Consider the following 20,324-nt stretch of genomic DNA (forward strand, 5'->3'; position numbering starts at 1 on the left):
CATTTTGTTAAATTTCTTTTATTTTTTATTGACTTTTTAACATTCTTTTTCAATCATCAGTGCTTTCTATTAATAACAAATAGGGGGAAACGTTGCCTTAATTAAAAAAAAAAAAAAAAAAAAAAAAAAACCTTCCAAAAGCACTTGAAAAAGATGTTCATACATTTCACATTTTTGATTACCATATCAAACCTACTAAACAAATCCAGCGTACAATTTAGTAACTTTTCATTTCAGCACACTTTTCGTCAAAACATAAATGAAATTTGAGGATAGCAGTTCTCATATCTTTATTAATTCAAGTGAAAATTGCGCAAGTTTATAACCTATGATTTGTAAACCCAAGACTACTTTGTGAACCTTTGAAAAAATGATCTGCTCATTTAAATCTCGTTCTAGATTGTCAGTACTCAATTCATATAGTGGTAGTTACTTCAACTGAACGGTAAAGACAGCCACTTCAGCTCATAACGGTAAAGGCAGATGTCATAATAAGGACATTAAATATTATTTTTTACTGCTCTCATCTTATTTTAAACCATGTTCGAAGGCTGTATTGTTTTCCGGGCCTTTAAAAGGAGCAACATCATCATCAAAAAAAGAGCTAAACTGCTCATTCACCACATTGTTGTCAATGCGCTTTTTGCCATCAGGACAATTTTTAACACATTTAAAGGCAATTTTATGTGTCATGGACATTTAAAACCCACCTCTACTCCGTTTGCCATGAAGAGAGGTCCTACAAGGAAAAAAGCCGTAATATTACGACTTTAATCTCGTAATATTACGTATTTCTTCTCGTTTTATAACAATGTATGACTATTTTCTCGTAATGTTACGATTGTAATCCCGTAATCCTATTTTTTGTCTTTGTGTAGCCCTAATAATCTGTCAAACACATGAGTGTGTGTATATATTATAAAAACTAACAAAACAAAACAAAAAAAAGCCAGCGCTGCAGGTTGTGCTGTTGCTCTGGCTAACAGGACGCCATTTTTAAGTGGCAGCAAGACAGCCAGCGGGGGAAAAAAAGGCAGTGCTTCCTATCCGCGATATCTGTACAATCTTTAAAAGTAAAACAAGATTCACATTAAAATGTGCTTCAACAGTCCACCACCAACACAGACATCCAAGTTGGGTTTTTCTAACTCCTTCCTGAAGCGGGTACTCAGTAGAACCTCTTGTTTCGCTCCTGCCGCTGTTGGAAGACGACGGCACCCACCACGCCGCACACCACGATGCCCAGCAGCGCACAAAGCAGCAGAAGGAACACCTTCCAGCCAGTCAACGGTGTGCCACGGAAATTGCCCGTTGGATCGTCAATATTGTCTGTTGAGAGAAGAGTGTTTTCCATTTAAAAACATGGGGGAGACATAGACATGACAATCAGTTGATGGGAAACCGGGCCGCTCCGTAGGGGGCCTATTTTCAAAAACTAAAAATTCAAATATTTTCATAACCAAAGCCGCTACCGACCTAAAACCAAAACAGGTACCTCCCTGAGGGATATACCGTAATTTCCCGAATATAATGCGCACTTTTTCCCCCCAAAATCAACTTGTAAACTCATGGTGCGTATTATAAACGGGTCCATGGATGGAGACAGAAATATATACGTATTACATATATATATATATAAACCGATTTTTTTTTTCATTGACACGGCCACGTTGTGTTGAAGAAACGTATGCGGCGACCCGTTGCCGACCATTACGGTACGTGACGTCACCATTTTGTTTCGGTAATACTTCACTCTAATCGGCCGAATGATTTCGTCTGTGTTAAATTCTGCTTTTTTCACTCTTCATAAAGCACAGAATTTAGTTTCTTGAACTCATTTGAGTCGACGTTTATTGCAGCTCCGCAATTTGGACCATAACAAATGTAAGGACACATACTTCCTGTGTCCGTCAACTATATCGGTCCCTCGGGAAACTCAAACCCAAATAACAATAGTTCCTTTTGTTACTGTCGTGTTGACAGCGATGAGCTCTCACGGATTTCCGACTTACGTTCTCACTTTCATTTTACCGTATCAATCCATGGAAGAAACATTTATTCATCATGAGGAAACGAGCAAGTTATACAGCAGCCTTTAAAAGAAAAGTCACATCTGTTTTGTTTTCTCCTAGATTCTGGTAAGTTGGAGAAGTTGTCAAATCATATTATTACCGTAAATATTGTCAGTTTACGGTAATGTTTTGAACTACCAATGTGCTATGCTTGTGCTGTGTTTCACCAGTCAGTAAAATGACATCTCTGTATCTGTACACGAGCTCTGTTTTCTTGTATTCTTCTATTTATTGGTGCTAAAATTAGGGTGCGCGTTATAAACGGGTACAATAATTTCCCCTAGATTTTACAAGTAAATTTGGGGTGCGCATTATACACGGGTGCGCCTTATATTCGGGAAATTACGGTACGAGTCTTCATGTGCAGCGGCATAAAAAAAATTCAGTCATTCCTTAATAAAATCCCGATTAATTATTCTTTATATAAGTATAACAAAACTTAAAATGACTATAAAATTCTCAGATTTTACGCTCCATGCACAAATATCACAAAATGCAGCGATAATCATCTATACTTTCAGGGTCACTAGCAATATTTAACATAGGTTTTTGCCCAAAATAGTGACTTAAATTTTGACAGTTTTCTACAGCTAATAAATCACTCAATTTTCACATCACAAACCTAATACTTAAGGAAGGCATGCAGAATAGTCTTAATTTTACTCAACAAAGGCAAGTTTTGCATTTTTTTTATCTGGCCCTCGTCGTTTTTCGATCGAAATGTTGCATAAAATAAAACATGTAAAAGCAGATTTTTTTTGTATGGACGCAGAAATGTCTAAATTACTAGGTTTTTTTTGCCAAAAAGACGGGCAGTCACATGATTAAGATGATTTTGCATGCTTTCCTCAAGTATTTAGTTTCTGATGTGACAATTAAGTGATTTATTAGATGTTGAAAACTTACGTTAAAATTGTACTAAAAAAATACTTTTTTTTTTTAAATTGCTATTTCGGGCAAAAACTGATATATGTTAAATATTGCTATTGATCCTGAAAATATATTTCTGTCAATCTTGCGTGTAATCTGAGAATTTTAAAGCCATTTTACGTTTTGTTATACTTACACAAAAATGATTAAACAGGTTTTTATTATGGGACGGCTTTGAATTTTTTGATGCTACTGCTCATGGAGACCCATATAGCCTACGGGAGGTGCCCGTTTTGGTTTTAGGTCGCTAGCGGCTTTGGTTTGGAAAATATTTGAATTTTAAAATTTTGAAAATAGGCCCCCTACAGATCGGCCCCGAGTCCCGTCAACTTATAGTGAAGTCTATGGTCTGTCATTAGGGGCTAAACCAATTCATTCATTCATTCATTCATTTTCCATGCCGCTTATTCCTATTTATTTCATTTTAATTCTTAGTTTCTCTGAAAAATGCTGATGTCAGGAACAGTTCAATAAAGGCAGCAAAGCACACAGATTTCTAGCATCATCCTTACAAAGTTAAGCACGCTGTCTAGCTTAGATTGAGCACCAACATCTTAGCAAGGACAGTACAGGCACGTTTATGGCACGACTTTAAATGTGTTCTGCGAGCAGGAAGTACGCATCCTTTATACAATGTATTTATCTTTCATAACCTGAATAAAATTTTTCGTAATATTATATTAAGCGGACAAAAAAAAGCTTCGAAAAATGAATTGAATGAACCCAAACCTTTGGGCGACTTGAGCAGACTGACACTTGGCTCGATCTTGGTCCAGTCCAGATTCTCCTCCTCCGGCGTGTGCTCCACCATCAGCTGATAAAGCTTCATCGAGATGATGTCATGGTTGTCTGTGACAATAAGGGTAACCGTTAGCCACTCAATTGAGTACACTGCCTAAATTAGGTCATTAGATCAGCAAAACGTCCGGCATTAATCAAAGGCTATCGAGTCAATAACAACTGTGATAGTGTAATTATTGACCATTATTGTCACGCTACTACAATCAAGAGTAGTGCAAAATCAAATTTACATCATGACACCAAATTTTTGGTGACATGCGGTCACGTAAAAACAGATAATTAACTGACTATTGATACTTTTGCAATCCCATAATGAATCCAGACACAACATTCGATACTGAGACTGCACTGCACTGCACTGGACTAGGGCTGTCCCAAACGACTAATTTTCTCCCGATTAGTCAGCCGACTATTTTTACAATTAGTCGACTAATCTAATAATTAAAAAAAAAATTTAATTTAATTTAGCAATGAAATTTTTGTTGACGCTTATCAATTCACAAAAAACATATTGGAACACTTAAATTATTTACTAAAGTACAAATAAACACGTAAATAACAATAATAAATCACAAATAAACAATGAGTTCAAACGCTGATAGAATTAACTAGTGTAGCATCCCGATTGAAAAGGTGGTCTCTTAAACTGATGGTTTACAACTTTTATTCAATCCTTGATGTAATCACACCGTAAGAGCTATGGTGCACACAAATAAAACAACACAATTAGAAATTAACAAAAACTTTTCACCTTTTTCCTTTTAAACCTTATTTATATATCAATGAATTGCCTTTACCTTAATTTATTAGCTTATCATTGACAATCTCTCCCTTGAGTGCAGTCACTGTATATACTGTATATATTTATGACCTTTTAACCTTATATAATTTTCTATACCATAAAATAAACCATAACATGAAATAAACCTTTCAATTAGCATTAAGGACAATACTAATAGCACTTATGGGCCCATTGTCAATGAAACATTATTATTCAGTAAGGCGACAGCACCCTCTGGTGTACAAAAAATGAAAAAAAAAAAAATTACAAACTGGCTGACTGCATTTGAGGTGTTTACTCACGGCCGACGTGCAGCCAAGCTTGGCATTGAAGAGACAGGACAGAAGAGTGTACCCTCCGTTGTTTCTTTGAAATAAGTCAATGTTTTGGACCCTCTGGTGCGCTTTTTTTGGGCTTTGTGCCGCTTTCCCCGCTTGCATACAGAGCATCCGACATTCTGAACTTTCCACGCATATATTTTTTTTAACCCTTCATTAACCGTCGACGGGATGTTGTGCTCGTCGACGGATTTACGTCATCGATGACGTCGACTTTGTCGACTAGTCGGGACAGCTCTACACTGGACTATTCAAAACGGAGGCAATCAGACGCAAATTTATATAACAATGATGTCGTTTGTGCTACGTTTGTGCTCCAGTCATTTTTTAGATATTTATAATTCTTTTACAGGTCAATCTGGCGTTAACCACCCCCCCATTTTGATGAGAAATGGCTATTAATGGTGTCAATTGTTTGTGCTGTAAAAATGTTTATCTGTGCAACAATGGTTTTGTAGATATGCTTTAAATTTGTAATGATGTCACACAGCTCCTCCATTTTACTGCAAAATGAACCTGAAGTGTTGCCATTCGTTTATGCTACGTTTGTGCTGCTATAGTTTTATAGATATTGAGATATTCATTTTGAGTGATGACATCACTCATAGCCCTCTTGTATCCTAACTTCAGTGTCTCACGGAGTGTATCAGTTATCTCAATAACAGAAGGGTGTCCCAAAAACTAATTTGTTTGTGCTACATTGTTGCCATCATTTTATAGATACTGAGGTGTTAATTTTGTGTGATGACATCACTCTCAGTCCCCCATTTACTGCAAAATGGACCTGAAGTGGTGTCATTCGTTTGTCCTACGTTTGTTCTCGTTGCTGGGACTACCCTCTGTGATTGAGAGAGTTGGTACGCGTCGTCAGCTGCGAGAGTTATAATACGGAAGGGCTGCGAGTGATGTCATTACACTATGTAACTTTTCAGTGTTGGTCGATTTTAGCGACGCAGGTGGACAAAAGCGGTAGTGTTTTGCCTTAAGGAAGACTGCGTTTCCAATGAGAACCAACGCACAGTGTAGTAAAATCCTGATCTTCCGGTCGTGAAACGTAGCAGCACAAACTAAAGTTTTTACAGAAGAAACGAGCAAAAAAGTAGCACAGCAATTGACATAATTTCTATATAAATTTGCGTCTGATGGGCTTTCAGCCTCGTGCTGCAACGATTAATCGATTAACTCGAGTATTCGGTTAGAAAAAAGTATTCAAATTAAATGTTGCTGCTTCGAGTATTCCTTTAATTAAAGTGACGTTGTAAAGGTTTATTTTGAAAATGTTTGCATTTAGTTTTATTGATTTGGGTGGATACACTGCCTTCTAGTCTGCCTCAATTCACATGGCTGAATCCAGGTGCTCCCTGTTAAGACCAACAAAAGCTAAATTTTGTTTTCAGCTAATGTTTTTTTTTAATGCATTCGTAATTTAGTTTATAGGTACAGTTGTGGTCAAAAGTTTACATACACTTGTGAAGAACAGAATGTCGTGGCTCTCTTGAGTTTCCTGTTATTTCTACAACTCTGATTTTTCTCTGATTGAGTGACTGGAACGGATACTTCTTTGTCACAAAAAACATTCATGAAGTTTGGTTCTTTTATGACTTTATTATGGGTGAAAAGAAAAAAGTGATCAAATCTGCTGGGTCAAAAATATACATACAGCAGCTCTAATATTTGGTAACATGTCCCTTGGCCATTTTCACTTCAATTAGGCGCTTTTGGTAGCCATCCACAAGCTTCTGGCAAGCTTCTGGTTGAATCTTTGACCACTCCTCTTGACAAAATTGGTGCAGTTCAGTTAAATTTGATGGCTTTCTGACATTGACTTGTTTCTTCAGCGTTGTCAACAAGTTCTCAATGGGGTTTAAGTCAGGACTTTGGGAAGGCCATTCGAAAACCTTAATACTAGCCTGATTTAGCCATTCCATGACCATTTTTGATGTGTGTTTGGGGTCATTGTCCTGTTGGAACACCCAACTGCGCCCAAGACCCAATCTTCGGGCTGATGACATTAGGTTATCTTGAAGAATTTGAAGGTAATCCTTCTTAATTATCCCATTTACTCTCTGTAAAGCACCAGTTCCATTGGCAGAAAAACAGCCCCACAGCATAATACTACCACCACCGTGCTTGACGGTAGGCATGGTGTACTTGGGGTTAAAGGCCTCACCTTTTCTCCTCCAAACATATTGCTGGGCATTGTGGCCAAACAGCTCGATTTTTGTTTCGTCTGACCACAGAACTTTGCTCCAGAAGGTCTTATCTTTGTCCACGTGATCAGCAGCAAACTTCAGTCGAGCCTTAAGGTGCCGCTTTTGGAGCAAGGGCTTCCTTCTTGCACGGCAGCCTCTCAGTCCCTGGAGATGTAAAACACGCTTGACTGTGGACACTGACACCTGTGTTCCAGCAGCTTCTAATTCTTGGCAGATCTGCTTTTTGGTAATTCTCGGTTGAATCTTCACCCTCCTGACCAATTTTCTCTCAGCAGCAGGTGATAGCTTGCGTTTTCTTCCTGATCGTGGCAGTGACAAAACAGTGCCATGCACTTTACACTTACAAACAATTGTTTGCACTGTTGCTCTTGGGACCTGCAGCTGCTTTGAAATGGCTCCAAGTGACTTTCCTGACTTGTTCAAGTCAATGATTTGCTTTTTCAGATCCATGTATGTATATTTTTGACCCAGCAGATTTGATCACTTTTTGTGTTAACCCATAATAAAGTCATAAAAGAACCAAACTTCATGAATGTTTTTTGTGACAAAGAAGTATCTGTTCCAATCACTCTATCGGAAAAAAATCAGAGTTGTAGAAATAACTGGAAACTCAAGAGAGCCATGACATTATGTTCTTCACAAGTGTATGTAAACTTTTGACCACAACTGTATATTTAGCATATTTTTGTGGGAATATGTGTCTGAATCATTTGTTAAGAGCCATTGTAAAAAAGTTAGCATTTTATAGCATTTAAACTAGCGGACTTTTGCGATGTAAGTTAAAAATATATCGACTACTAAAATAATCGATAGCTGCAGCCCTATTTCAGTCCCCATAAAAAAAAAAAAAAAAATTTAAAACGGTAATTTCAATTTAACACATATGTGACAAACCAGACAGATCCCCAGTAGCTGCCGAGGCGCCGAAGAAATATCCCGTGGGAAGACGAACGCCCCCGATGTCTATGCATTCCTTCCACTCGTTCTTGTCGTCTATATCCATCATCACCTGCAGAGCGGCGCCACCACATTAAACCGATTGACTGGATTGGCATGCATTTGTCACACAGTACGTACAGTGAGTCTCCCTTTGGAGTAGCGGATGGCGAGGTAAGTGTCGAAATCTCGGTTGCGGATCTCGGCCGAGCAACCTCCCAGCTCTGAAGCGCGCCCGTCTCTGCCGTGGTCATAACTCACGGAGCCGTTGTTCACCATCGCCGATATGTATGGGAAGGAACGCTGTGGAACCCGATGAGAGCGGAGAATTTGTCAATGATCGAAAAGCAATATGTGGGAAATTGAGTCTTTTTTGATATGAGAACAGATGGTGAAATATGTTGCAACATAAAAGAAATAGCAATGGTTAAAAGAAAAACATGATCAGCCAATAAGGTGACACGGAAATACAAAAATAACATTATGTTGTAATGTAACTGTTTTTCCCCAATTTTTATGAGGCGGGGGGGAGGGTGATAATCTTTTTATGGCATCTTGTTTAGTAGGGATTTATGATCCGATCACGCCATTTTCAGAGATTGGAATCGGGTAAATAACATCGAACTTTTAAAATGTATTTTCGTATATATTTTGAAGTAAGTGACGGTAATAGACGTCCAACCAAAATCATCCGTTTTGGACAAATGCGATGTCCTTCACCGTTAAAGGCAGAGAAACATGATCATTCAGTGCTAGCGATCTCAGTTCAAATAGATTTAACATCTATCGCTATCAATGGCAGTGAATGACTTAAGGACTACAAGCAACAAAATAATCCAGAATGTTAGAGTTGTCCTACATTATCAGGTAACCAATAGTATTGGCCGATAAAAGCATTTTAAAATGACACCGGATAACATCGACATCGGTTTTGTGCCGATATGCATTTTGCCTTCAAAGTGAATGTCGAAGCCTTCTGCCTTTGTATATACAGTGGTATGAAAAAGTACCTAAAACTTTTGGAATTTCTCAGTTTTCTGCATTAAATTACCATCAAATGTGATCTGATCTTTGTCAAAATCACACAGATGAAAAAACAGTATGTTTTAACTATAACCACCCAAACATTTATAGGTTTTCATATTTTAATGAGGATAGTATGCAAAAAATGACAGAAGGGGGAAAATTAGTAAGTGAACCATCATATTTAATGTTTTGTGGCCCCCCCCCCTTTGGCAGCAATAACTTTGCCCAGACGCTTCCTGTACCTACAGATGAGTCTGGCACATCAATCAGGACTAATCTTGGCCCATTTTTCTCAACAAAATTGCTGTAGTTCAGATTCCTGGGATATCTGGCATGAATCTGTATCTTTAAGTCATGCCACAGCATCTCAATGGGGTTCAAGTCTGGACTTTTGACTTGGCCACTCCAGATCATGTATTTTGTTCTTCTGAAACCATTCTGAAATTGATTTACTTCTTTGTTTTGGGTCATTGTCTTGTTGCAGCATCCATCCTCTTTTTAGCTTGAACTGTCTGACAGACGGCCTCAGGTTTTCCTGAAAAACATCCTGATAAACCTTTGAATTCATTTTTCCATTAATGATCACAAGTTGTCCAGGCCCTGAGGCAGAAATCAGCCCCAAATAATGATGCTCCCTCCACCGAGTTGTTGATGTTGGTGAGCTGTTCCATTTTTCCTCCACACATGACATTGTGTGTTGCTCCCAAACAATTCAACTTTTGATTCATCAGTCCACAAAATATTTTGCCAAATCTTCTGTGGAGTGTCCAAGTGCCTTTTGCGAACATTAAATGAGCAACAACGTTTTTTTGTTTTTTAGACAGCAGTGGCTTCCTCTGTGGAGTCCTCCCATCAACACCATTCTTGGTCATAGTTTTACATATAGTTGATGTGTGCACAGAGATATTGGACTGTGCCAGTGATTTCGGTAAGTCTTTAGCAGACACTCGAGGGTTCATTTTTACCTCTGTGAGTATTCTGTGTTGAACCCTTGGCTTCATCTTTAGTGGATGGTCACTCCTTGGGAGACTAGCAACAGTGCTAAACTCTCTCCATTTTTAGACAACTTCTCTGACTGTCGATTGATAAACATCAGACTTTTAGAGAGGGTTTTGTATCCTTTCCCAGCTTTATACAAATCAACAATCCTTGATCGCAGGTCTTCAGACAGCATTTTTGACCAAACCATGATGCACGTCAGAAAATGCTTCTCATCAAGACATTTCTTACCAGGTGTTTGTTTTATAACGGGCAGGGCAGCTTTAAACCACTTATCAGTAATTGGGCACACTCCTGACTTAAAATGTTTGGTAATATTGGTTTCAATTGCTCTTTAATTCTCCTTAGGCAGAGGGTTCACTTACTTATTTTTCCCCCTTCTGTCATTGTTTGCATGCTATCCTCATTCAAATATGAAAACATATGTTTGGGTGGTTTTAGCTAACGTTGACACTGTTTTTTCATCTGTGTGATTTTGACAAAGATCAGATCACATTTAGGGCTGTCAAAATTATCGCGTTAACGGGCGGTAATTAATTTTTAAAATTAATCACGTTAAAATATTTGACGCAATTAACGCACATGCCCCGCTCAAACAGATTAAAATGACAGCCCAGTGAAATGTCCACTTATTGTGTTTTCTGGGGTTTTGTCGCCCTCTGCTGGCGCTTGAGTGCAACTGATTTTATAGGCTTCAGCCTCCATGAGCATTGTGTAAGTAATTATTGACATCAACAATGGCGGGCTACTAGTTTATTTTTTGATAGAACATTTTACAAATTTTATTAAAATGAAAACATTAACAGGGGTTTTAATATAAAATTTCTATAACTTGTACTAACATTTATCTTTTAATAACTACAAGTCTTTCTATCCATGGATCGCTTTAACAGAATGTTAATAATGTTAATGCCATCTTGTTTATTTATTGTTACAATAAACAAATACAGTACTTACAGGTATGTACCGTATATTGAATGTATATACCCATCTTGTGTCTTATCTTTCCATTCCAACAATTTACAGAAAAATACGGCATATTTTATAGATGGTTTGAACTGCGATTAATTACGATTAATTAATTTTTAAGCTGTAATTAACTCGATTAAAAATTTTAATCGTTTGACAGCCCTAATCACATTTGATGATTTTATGCAGTAATGTGAGAAATTCCAAAAGGTTCAGATGCTTTTCCATACCACTGTAATTCACATATTATATGAATATATATATTATATATTTGTTCAGATTATTTCCCCCCGCTTCATCAAAACAACTGCGGCACTAATAACCCTTTCATATGGCTATCAGGTTGGGAAAGCTTTGTTTAAATTGGGGGTAGGGGGAGACATTTGGATGTGCCAATACATTTCCGAAGTATCGGATCGGGCCTCCTTATCGGCAGATCCTCAAAATCCGGTGACTCAGACTTGCTTAGAAAAGTATGCGATTGGGACATTCTGATGAAAAGTGATGTTTTAACGTAAAAAATGAAACTGGCGACAGCATGCTGACGACAATGTCAGCACTCACGTCAGCTGAGTCATCGTTCGAGTACGTATCTATAAAGACCGCCAGGCCGTGGAAGATGGCTTGGTCGGAGAAGACGGGCCCTGAGGACAGAGGAGGCGGTTAGTTGTGGGGGTGCTGTAAACTTACGTCCATTCCTTGGAGGTCGTTGCGGAAGGTGTCGAGAAAGATGGACAGGCCCAGAAACTTATCCTGGTTCCCAAACACTGAGCCTGAGATGGAGGCAGAAAGTTCATGACACAGCAATATGCCCTTGTGGCATAGTCTACAGTATGGGTGTGACAATATTAGCGCTGCAACGATTAATCGATTAAATTGCGAATTTCGATGAGGAAATAAAAGCTTTAAATTAAATTTTGCTGCTTCGATAGGTTATTTCATTAGAGTGGCGTTGTAATGGTTTGTTTTCAAAGTGTTGATATGACAGAACTTATTGGGGCAGTTTAAATGGAGACTCTGTGACACAAAAACGCAATGACCGAGTCGCAGACTCGCCTCGCGTGCATATGGTGTTGGCGAAGATGAAAATTTCTGAATCCTGCCTCCAAAGTGGAAGAATCCGATTGCGGGGGATTGAGTGGGGCTTCCTCGGCATGCATATGAAAGGCTCCCGCGGCGCGAGACCGCGCCGATACCGTCAGCACTCGTACGCGTCAGATTGGGCGTGCGCAGCGGTGCTACTAAACATTAAAAACAGCAAATATTGCGGAATGTCGGCTTTAATTTACTGTTTTAATAATTTTTAAAAATTAAATATGTTGAATGTTTCCATTTTTGTGCCTTTTTGAACAAAAGAAAAATGCCATTGCTTCGAGTGGGCGGGCATATTTTTTTCCGGGCTGAGGGAGCTTGGTGGGGTCATAGTGCATCATTCTCTGTCGCCCTGTAAATCTGCACTGCCCCCTAGGGCCTGGCATGAATACTACATCGTTTTAATGCGGAATTGCGGTATTGCTCGAATGGAGACGCAAATGCAAATTTGAAATTTTTCGTATTCTCGGAGAATCACCATGTAAACGGCCCCATTTAATGGCAAAATCAAGCTGCTTCCTGTTAAGGCCAACATAAGGCTGTAAGTTTTATCTGAGCTAATATGTTTGTTTAAAGTTAGAAGTATATTTTTCTTCGGAAATATGTGTTTGAAGATTTGTTCAGAGAATTGAAAATAAATAAATAGACACTAGACAAACTAATTTTAATTTACACACAGAAAAATGTCAAGCCTTTTGCGCATGAAGTCTTAAGTGTTAAAAAATAATAATAATAGAAAATGTTCAGTATGTCGCATCAGCGCCCTCTACAGGTCACATTTCTCTTGTATAGAATACCCTCTCCGAGACACCGTTCACGTCGCATTAGCACCCTCTGGTGTTCGGATGGTGCAATTAGAGCTTAAATTTTATCAATTCGAGCCAACGTTTTTTTATTTTCCGTTGACAAAAATTATACAACAATAATTATCGTTATCGTTTTATCGCAAAGGCCTATTTGTATGGTCAAAGCGCAACCCACCATAGATTGCCCATGCTTACCTGGATTCAGTCTGTCTTTTGTGTACCAGAGAGCGATTCCGTCACCATGGAGGTTCTTCTTGCCCAGCCCATGGATTTTAAAGTGGACGTGCATCTCCCAGTCTTTTAAATAGCACGGCTGCGCAACAAGTCATGACAAAAAGCTTAATAACTGGAATTTCTTGGACATTACTTCTTTCTAGGGTGGGGAAATGGCAAACTAATATGTTGCCTGTACTGAAAATAAAGATTTCATGGAGGCATTTGGCAGCATACAAAAATAAAACTTTCTTTGGGTGAGGCATATAGATGACTGGCTTCATCCAATATATGCTTACCACAGTATTCCAGATGGATCCTTGCTTGCTTCTCTCATCCGGAGTGAGTCGGACATACGAGCTGGTCACTAATGTACTCCCCGAAAAGTCCCACTGGCTGGACGGGCTGCTTCCCACGCCTAGTACCCAAAACAGATCTGACTAGTGAATACAACACAATACATCGAATGTTCCTCACATTTCTAAAAATATAAAAGCTTGGCATTGAAGAGACAGGACTAGTGTTGCAACGATTAATCAATTAACTCGAGTATTCGATTAGAAAAAAATATTCGAATTAAATCTTGTTGCTTCGAGTATTGGTTTAATTAAGGTGGTGTTGTAATTAGGGTTGTTCCGATCATGTTTTTTTGCTCCCGATCCGATCCCCATCGTTTTAGTTTGAGTATCTGCCGATCCCGATATTTCCCAATTCGATTGCTTTTCTTTTTTGCTCCCGATTCAATTCCAATCATTCCCGATAATTTTTCCCGATCATATACATTTTGGCAACGCATTAAGAAAAAAATGAATAAAACTCGGACGAATATATACATTCAATATACAGTACATAAGTACTTATATTATTAACATTCTTTCTGTGAGAGGGATCCACGGATCGAAAGACTTGTGACTTTGTATATTGTGACTAAATATTGCCATCTAGTGTATTTGTTGAGCTTTCAGTAAATGATACTGTAGGCATGCCCAAATGCATGATGGGAATTGGAACCATGACTGTGCATAGTGCTACCAATGGATATATCTTCTCTGTGTTGGGAAATAACATAAGGTATTAACAAAAAGATCAATTGCTACCTTGCTTCACCACATTGCTTCCCATGATATTTCTAATCGTAGGGAGAGGGATTGTAAGGCTCTAGCCAATTAAATAAAGGCTCCAAAGGCTGCCATAATTCACTCTACTCATTTTACGCTGCCTTTTATCTCTCTATATAGGTAAAACGGCGCCATTACAGATTGAGCGCGACAATGCGTGGGTGGGTCGTGAAGCGCATACATTAATTGTGTTAAATTTATTACCCATGATACATTTTTACAAAATTAATTACCGCCGTTATCGGGATAAATTTGATAACCCTACCTTAAGCCTAAACTAAAGACTCTGGATGAGTGTAACATATTATGTCTGTAACGTTAAATACAATTAGAAAACGATTTAATTAAAAAATATATATATATATTAAAAAAAAGGCATGGCCGATATTTTTTTGCCGATTCCGATACTTTGAAAATGACGTGATTGGACCCGATCGATCGGCATCTCTAGTTGTAATAGTTTATTTTGAAAGTGTTTACATTTAATTTTATTGATTAGGGTGGATACACGGCCCTCTGGTCTGCCTCATTTCACATGGCTGAATCCAACTGCTCCCTGTTAAGACCAACGTCAGCTAAGTTTTTGTTTGGGCTAATGCTTTTCAATGCATTTGTAATTTAGTTTATAGGTATATTTAGCCATTTTTTGTGGGAATATGAGTCTGAACCATTTGTTAAGAGCATTGTAAGAAAAAAAAAGTTAGCATTTTATAACATTTAAGCTACCTTTTGCTATGTAAATTAGCCAATTGTTCTTTTGTTGTACATTTATTTTTTTATACCGTTTGAGGCTCAGCTCAGGTATTTTAATTTTTCATGTTCCTTATTCGATTACTCGATTATTCGAACTAACTACTTCATTGGTTAACTGACTACTAAAGTAATCGATAGCTGCAGCCCTAGAAAGGACACAACAGTTTACCCTCCTTTGTTTCGTTGAAATAAGTCAATGTTTTGGCCACTCTGGTGTGCTTTTTTGCCTTTGTGCCGCTTTCCCCGCTTGCATACCGAGCGTCCAACATTTAAAAAAAAAAAGTCTCCCAACCCCCCCCCCCCCCCCTTAAAAATTTGCTCCTCGGATCTGCACAATTCACATAGGTCACCTTTTTTTTTTTTTTTTACTTCAAAACGGCGAATTTCAAAGGTGATTTTCATGCCTGCACTTCCAACCATATATATATAGGCGCTTCCGGGAGTTCACACACAGCACAGAAAGTCTCGGAGTCTCATCTACAGCGTGCGGAGTCCATTTTTGGAGATTTAGTGGGTTCCTCTGGTTTGATTTTTGCAGTTTTAACTTTGTCAACACACTGCTTACTTCAACTGCACCTCATGTCGTTCTGTCTAAACCGGAGGTTCAGCGCAGAAATGATCAAAGATGGCGCCGCTCATGTTTTGCTCAGGAAACTTGTAAATAAGTGTAGACAAAATGAACTGAATACTAGAGCTGTCCCGACTAGTCGACATTGTCGACGTCATCGATGACGTAAATCCGTCGACGAGCACAACATCCCGTCGACGTTCAATGAAGGGTTAAAAAAATATATGCGTGGAAACTTCAGAATGTCGGACGCTTGGTATGCAAGCGGGGAAATCGGCACAAAGCCAAAAAAGCGCACCAGACAGTCCAAAACATTGACTTAAAGAAACAACGGAGGGTACACTGTTGTGTCCTGTCTCTTCAATGCCAAGCTTGGCTGCCCGTCGGCCGTGAATGATAACGACAGGAGATTAAGTCCATCTAACTATTGATATGTTTTACTGAAGTTGCTAAGCCTGTCGCGATATGCAATGATTCCATTTATCGCATGGTAAATAAAAATGAAGGCGGTCATTTTCATGGCTGCGTTTTATCGCTGCGTGCGCGTGCGTGCTGGTGGCATATGAGACTCCAGTTCTTTTCTGTCATCAACACGCTGTAGAATTAAAGTTCAGACATACAAAATAAGAAAACACATCTATATTAAACACTATATACGTTAGCATTGCTACATTGAGGTGAATGGGAAAAAAGACGACCTACTTTAGCCGGCAATAAAACAGGCAGCTTTGTCCAAAACTTGCAGTTAAAAGGTGACACTTCAAACATGAAAAATCGCTGGTTAACAGCATTTGCAAAAGGACAAAAAATCTGACACCACATGCAATGACAAAAAGTGCTTTTTTTGTGGAATGTAAAGCATAAGTTAGCGGTTTAGCGAGCGTACTTCCGGTGAACATTTCAAAATAAAAGCATCTCATGATCGTCATATAAATAACGATTTCTGGAGTTAATCCCACGTACTTCAGATTCTACACTAAGAATACCTTTAAAATGACACCCTTTATGAAAATTCTGATTGGCAATGAATAATTCTTATAATACTATTATATATAGTACTACAGTATACTATAATATTAATGTTAGGTATTTTTTAAAGAATTGTTTTGATTCATGTTGGAAAGGTGAAGTGAATGTTCTGAATCTGTTTACATTCCATTCTTTTCCACAAGTTAATTCTATCAGCATTTGAACTCATAGTGTGTGATTTATTATTGTTATTTATCTGTTTATTTGTACTTTAATAAAGAATGTAAGTGTTCCAAAATGTTTTTGTGAATTGATAAGCATCAACAAAAATTTCATTGCCGTAAAAATAATTGGCTGATTAATTGGGAGAAAATTAGTCGTTTGGGACAGCCCTATTCAATACAACTAGCTTGTTTTTCTGTTTATTCATTGTTTTGTAGAATATCCTAGATTGATTTCCTGACCCATGTATTGATAGTTGTTGTATAGCCAAATAGTGAGATCATCGTTCTCGGGAACTTGGTATCGCAAATTGTATCGTATCGTATCCAGAGGTTCCCACCCCTAATTGTTACACCCTTCGTAAACAACACTTCAGTTTAAAGCCTGTCGAAAGGTTTCAACAACTATGGAGAACTAATGCGAAAGCATGTCCCTGAGACGGAAAGACTTCGAACGAGCCATGAAGCTGAAGTTAACGTCTTCCAAGTTCCTACCTTGATAGGGTTTCATCAAGGAGTGTTCTCGTTTCAGGTGCTCTGCGTTGCCGTCCGTGATGTCTCCGTAAACCGCTTTAAGTACTGCGACAAGTAGGAAACACACATAGCCGCCAAACGCTCTGTAACCACCCATTTTACAACTAAAGTCTCTTCTAATTCTTGAAATGCGCGTTTCGCAAACTCGGGGAAGTGACGGTCCCTCAATTATTCTCTTCCGGAGAGAAAACGATACTCACGCGACCTCGCACTTCCTTGTTCAACGTAGTTGATTTTCATTTTTGCTTTGCACTCATTTGCTCGTAATATTTTACTCTATATTTATCGTTAAATATTTAAGATTTTCAATCCAAAATTAAGACGCCGAATTTCCAAGAAAATAGTTAACTAATTGTGTTTCTGTACGAAATATGTTTATCGACACACAAGACGTGCGAGCCAATCAGAGAACAGCACATCGCAGTGTAAATGGATTACTATGGGTTTGTAATTCACGATTACGCCGCTAGAGATCAGCAGAGAACAGAAAGAGAAAAAATGGAAAATGCACTATTTAAATTTCAGAATATTTAAACACGTTTTAAACCCAGGTAGCCTTGAAACCAAGGGCGTAGGTTTGCATCGGCACGGTAGGGACATATTACACAACTTTTGAGGAAGCTCAAATTGTCCCTCCCAACTTTTAAGCAACCTTATCTGCATGATACCATCATTCATGACTTCGATTACAGTGGTATGAAAAAGTATTATAAAAAGTACTATAATTTCTCACATTTCTGCATAAAATCAACATCAAATATTATCTGATCTTTCTCAAAACCACACAGATGAAAAAACTGTCTGCTTTAACTAAAATCACCCAAACATTTATAGGTTTTCATATTTTAATGAGGATAGTATGCAAACGATGACAGAAGCGGATAAATAAGTAAGTGAACCATCACTAGGGGTGCACGATATCCATTTTTTGAAACCGATACCGATTTCGATAACTTCCTGCTCCTCAAAGCCGATACCAATATCGATAACCGATAATAAATATATATATTTTTAAATGTATAACCTGAGTTTTTGAACACCTGGAGGTAAAAAAAAAAAAAAAAAACTAGTGGTGGTTTCAACATAGATTTGCCTTTGATCTCACCAGATTTTTCATAATGACATGAACAAAACAGTGCGTTTCACTGCTGCACTGACCGACAGCTGGCTAAAAATGAATGAACTTCCATAAACCACAAGGCTTCGTCTTTTCTTGCTTTTATAGGAAGACGCTCGTCTTAACAATGTGAAAGTACAACAGAAAAATACACATATTCAGTACTCAATATACAACAAACTGCACAATACACGTATATACACAACTATTATATGTATAGCATAGCACACTAGCTTGAGCTACTAAAGCATTGGCTGGCTTCTATAACACAACTTATGAAGTTATGTCCATATGACCCTTCACCACAGAAGTAAACATATGGTGCACATCCATATGTTATAGTAAACATAAAATACTTACAGACATATTTCCGAGGCGGAAACGTAACAGAAAGCATTCACGATTGTCAATGCGACCGCTAGACACCGCAATGTGTATGTGAATGAGCTTGTTATGTGAACAAAACTACTGTGACAAAAAGTAGATGCAACGAATTATTTTGACCAGCAGGTGGGAGCAATGCCCCGCAAATGGTCAACTGATTTCCTATATGCTACTAGTGTGTAAAGTCACTGTAAACTGTAAAGCCAGCACAATACATATTAATAATGTTATTGGATTTATCGGGATGACGTCATAATTCCTATTATCGGACCGATAATTATCGTGCACCAGTAACCATCACATTTAATATTTTGTGCCCCCCACCCTTTGGCCGGAATAACTTCAACCAAACACTTCCTGTAACTGCTGATCAATCTGGCACATCGATCAGGACTAATCTTGGACCATTCTTCTCTCCAAAACTGCTGTCGTTCAGTCATATTCCTGTGATGTCTGGCATGAATCACTGTCTTTAAGTCATGCCACAGCATCTCAATGGGGTTCAAGTCTGGACTTGGCCACTCCATTCCAAAGTTGATTTACTTCTGTGTTTTGGCTCATTGGTTTGTTGCAGCAACCCTCTTTTTAGCTTCAATCATTGGGAGTTTGCTTGCTGCAATAATGGATAAAGTAAGTACCTGCATTTGAGAATTATTTGGAGAAGCTGGGGATTGAACCCAGGACCTCGTACATGCGAAGCACACGCTCTACCACTGAGCTACTTCCCCACAGAGCACAGCATGTGCTCTGACTTTTATGTTTCAAACTTCATCCATTCAAAAGCAAGATAATTTTCCCAAAAAACACTAAATGAAATCCGTTATAAGCATTCATTAATGGTCATGACAATGTCATGTCATAATTATGATTATCTAATGACAGTCTTATAGAGCCAATGTCAAATAAAGTGTTACCAAATACCATAACTTTCAACTAATGAAACAACTGGAACAGTAATTGAAGAATTAGCACAGAACATGAATTTTGATTTGTTATTTACGTAGCGCTGCAATGCATCCTAGGAGGCATGTTGGACAAGAACAGTGTTTACAGCACGTGGCTGCAGAGGTTGACTGTCTCCCCCAAGGGAGCAATGATGGCCAAATGAAGCTTCTTGAAGCAATGAAGCTTTTAACCAATTGCCTGCAAAGGTGGTTCATTTGGTCTTTTTACAGTCGTATGACACCGCTGTCACATAAAGTGTGAACGGTTAATATCTTTTGGTTTAAATACCCCACAATACAGTGAGGACAGCTGCGGCTTATAGTCCAGTGCGGCTTAGCTATGAACAAATGCCGTTTTCGTGCCAAATTCAGTAGGTGGCGGCTTATAGCCAGGTGCGCCTTATAGTGCGAAAATTACGGTAGTTCGAATAATCGAGTAATCTTATTAGGAACATTTAATGCGTGCAGAATCAATTTTAGGAGATTAGCTTAGCTTGCTAAAATTGCACTTTCAAAAACGCATTGTATGCGTGTGCCAAA

General features: G+C 38.4%; 1 protein-coding gene and 1 non-coding gene across 3 annotated transcripts; both read right to left on the minus strand.

Moving 5' to 3' along the window:
* Nucleotides 1-78: 78 nt before the first annotated feature.
* On the minus strand, nt 79-17,510 carry lman2 (lectin, mannose-binding 2). 2 transcript variants are annotated; one of them, XM_057851230.1, is made up of 8 exons: nt 17,301-17,510; nt 13,476-13,594; nt 13,159-13,276; nt 11,630-11,709; nt 8,213-8,374; nt 8,030-8,144; nt 3,732-3,851; nt 79-1,329 (listed from the first exon to the last, which is right to left on the minus strand). In XM_057851230.1, the coding sequence occupies exons 1-8, from the start codon at nt 17,434-17,436 to the stop codon at nt 1,169-1,171; spliced, it is 1,011 nt and encodes a 336-aa protein (XP_057707213.1). In that variant the 5' UTR covers nt 17,437-17,510; the 3' UTR covers nt 79-1,168. The 2 variants fall into 2 exon arrangements, with proteins under 2 accessions (XP_057707213.1, XP_057707212.1); XM_057851229.1 differs by lacking the exon at nt 11,630-11,709 and adding an exon at nt 11,756-11,838 and having other exon boundaries at nt 80-1,329.
* A 1,986-nt stretch (nt 17,511-19,496) lies between these two features.
* On the minus strand, nt 19,497-19,568 carry trnaa-cgc (transfer RNA alanine (anticodon CGC)). The gene has a single exon. It is a non-coding gene; the product is annotated as a tRNA-Ala (tRNA).
* Nucleotides 19,569-20,324: the final 756 nt, after the last annotated feature.

The sequence above is a fragment of the Corythoichthys intestinalis genome, chromosome 11 (assembly GCF_030265065.1).
Source record: "Corythoichthys intestinalis isolate RoL2023-P3 chromosome 11, ASM3026506v1, whole genome shotgun sequence".
NCBI lineage: Eukaryota > Metazoa > Chordata > Actinopteri > Syngnathiformes > Syngnathidae > Corythoichthys > Corythoichthys intestinalis.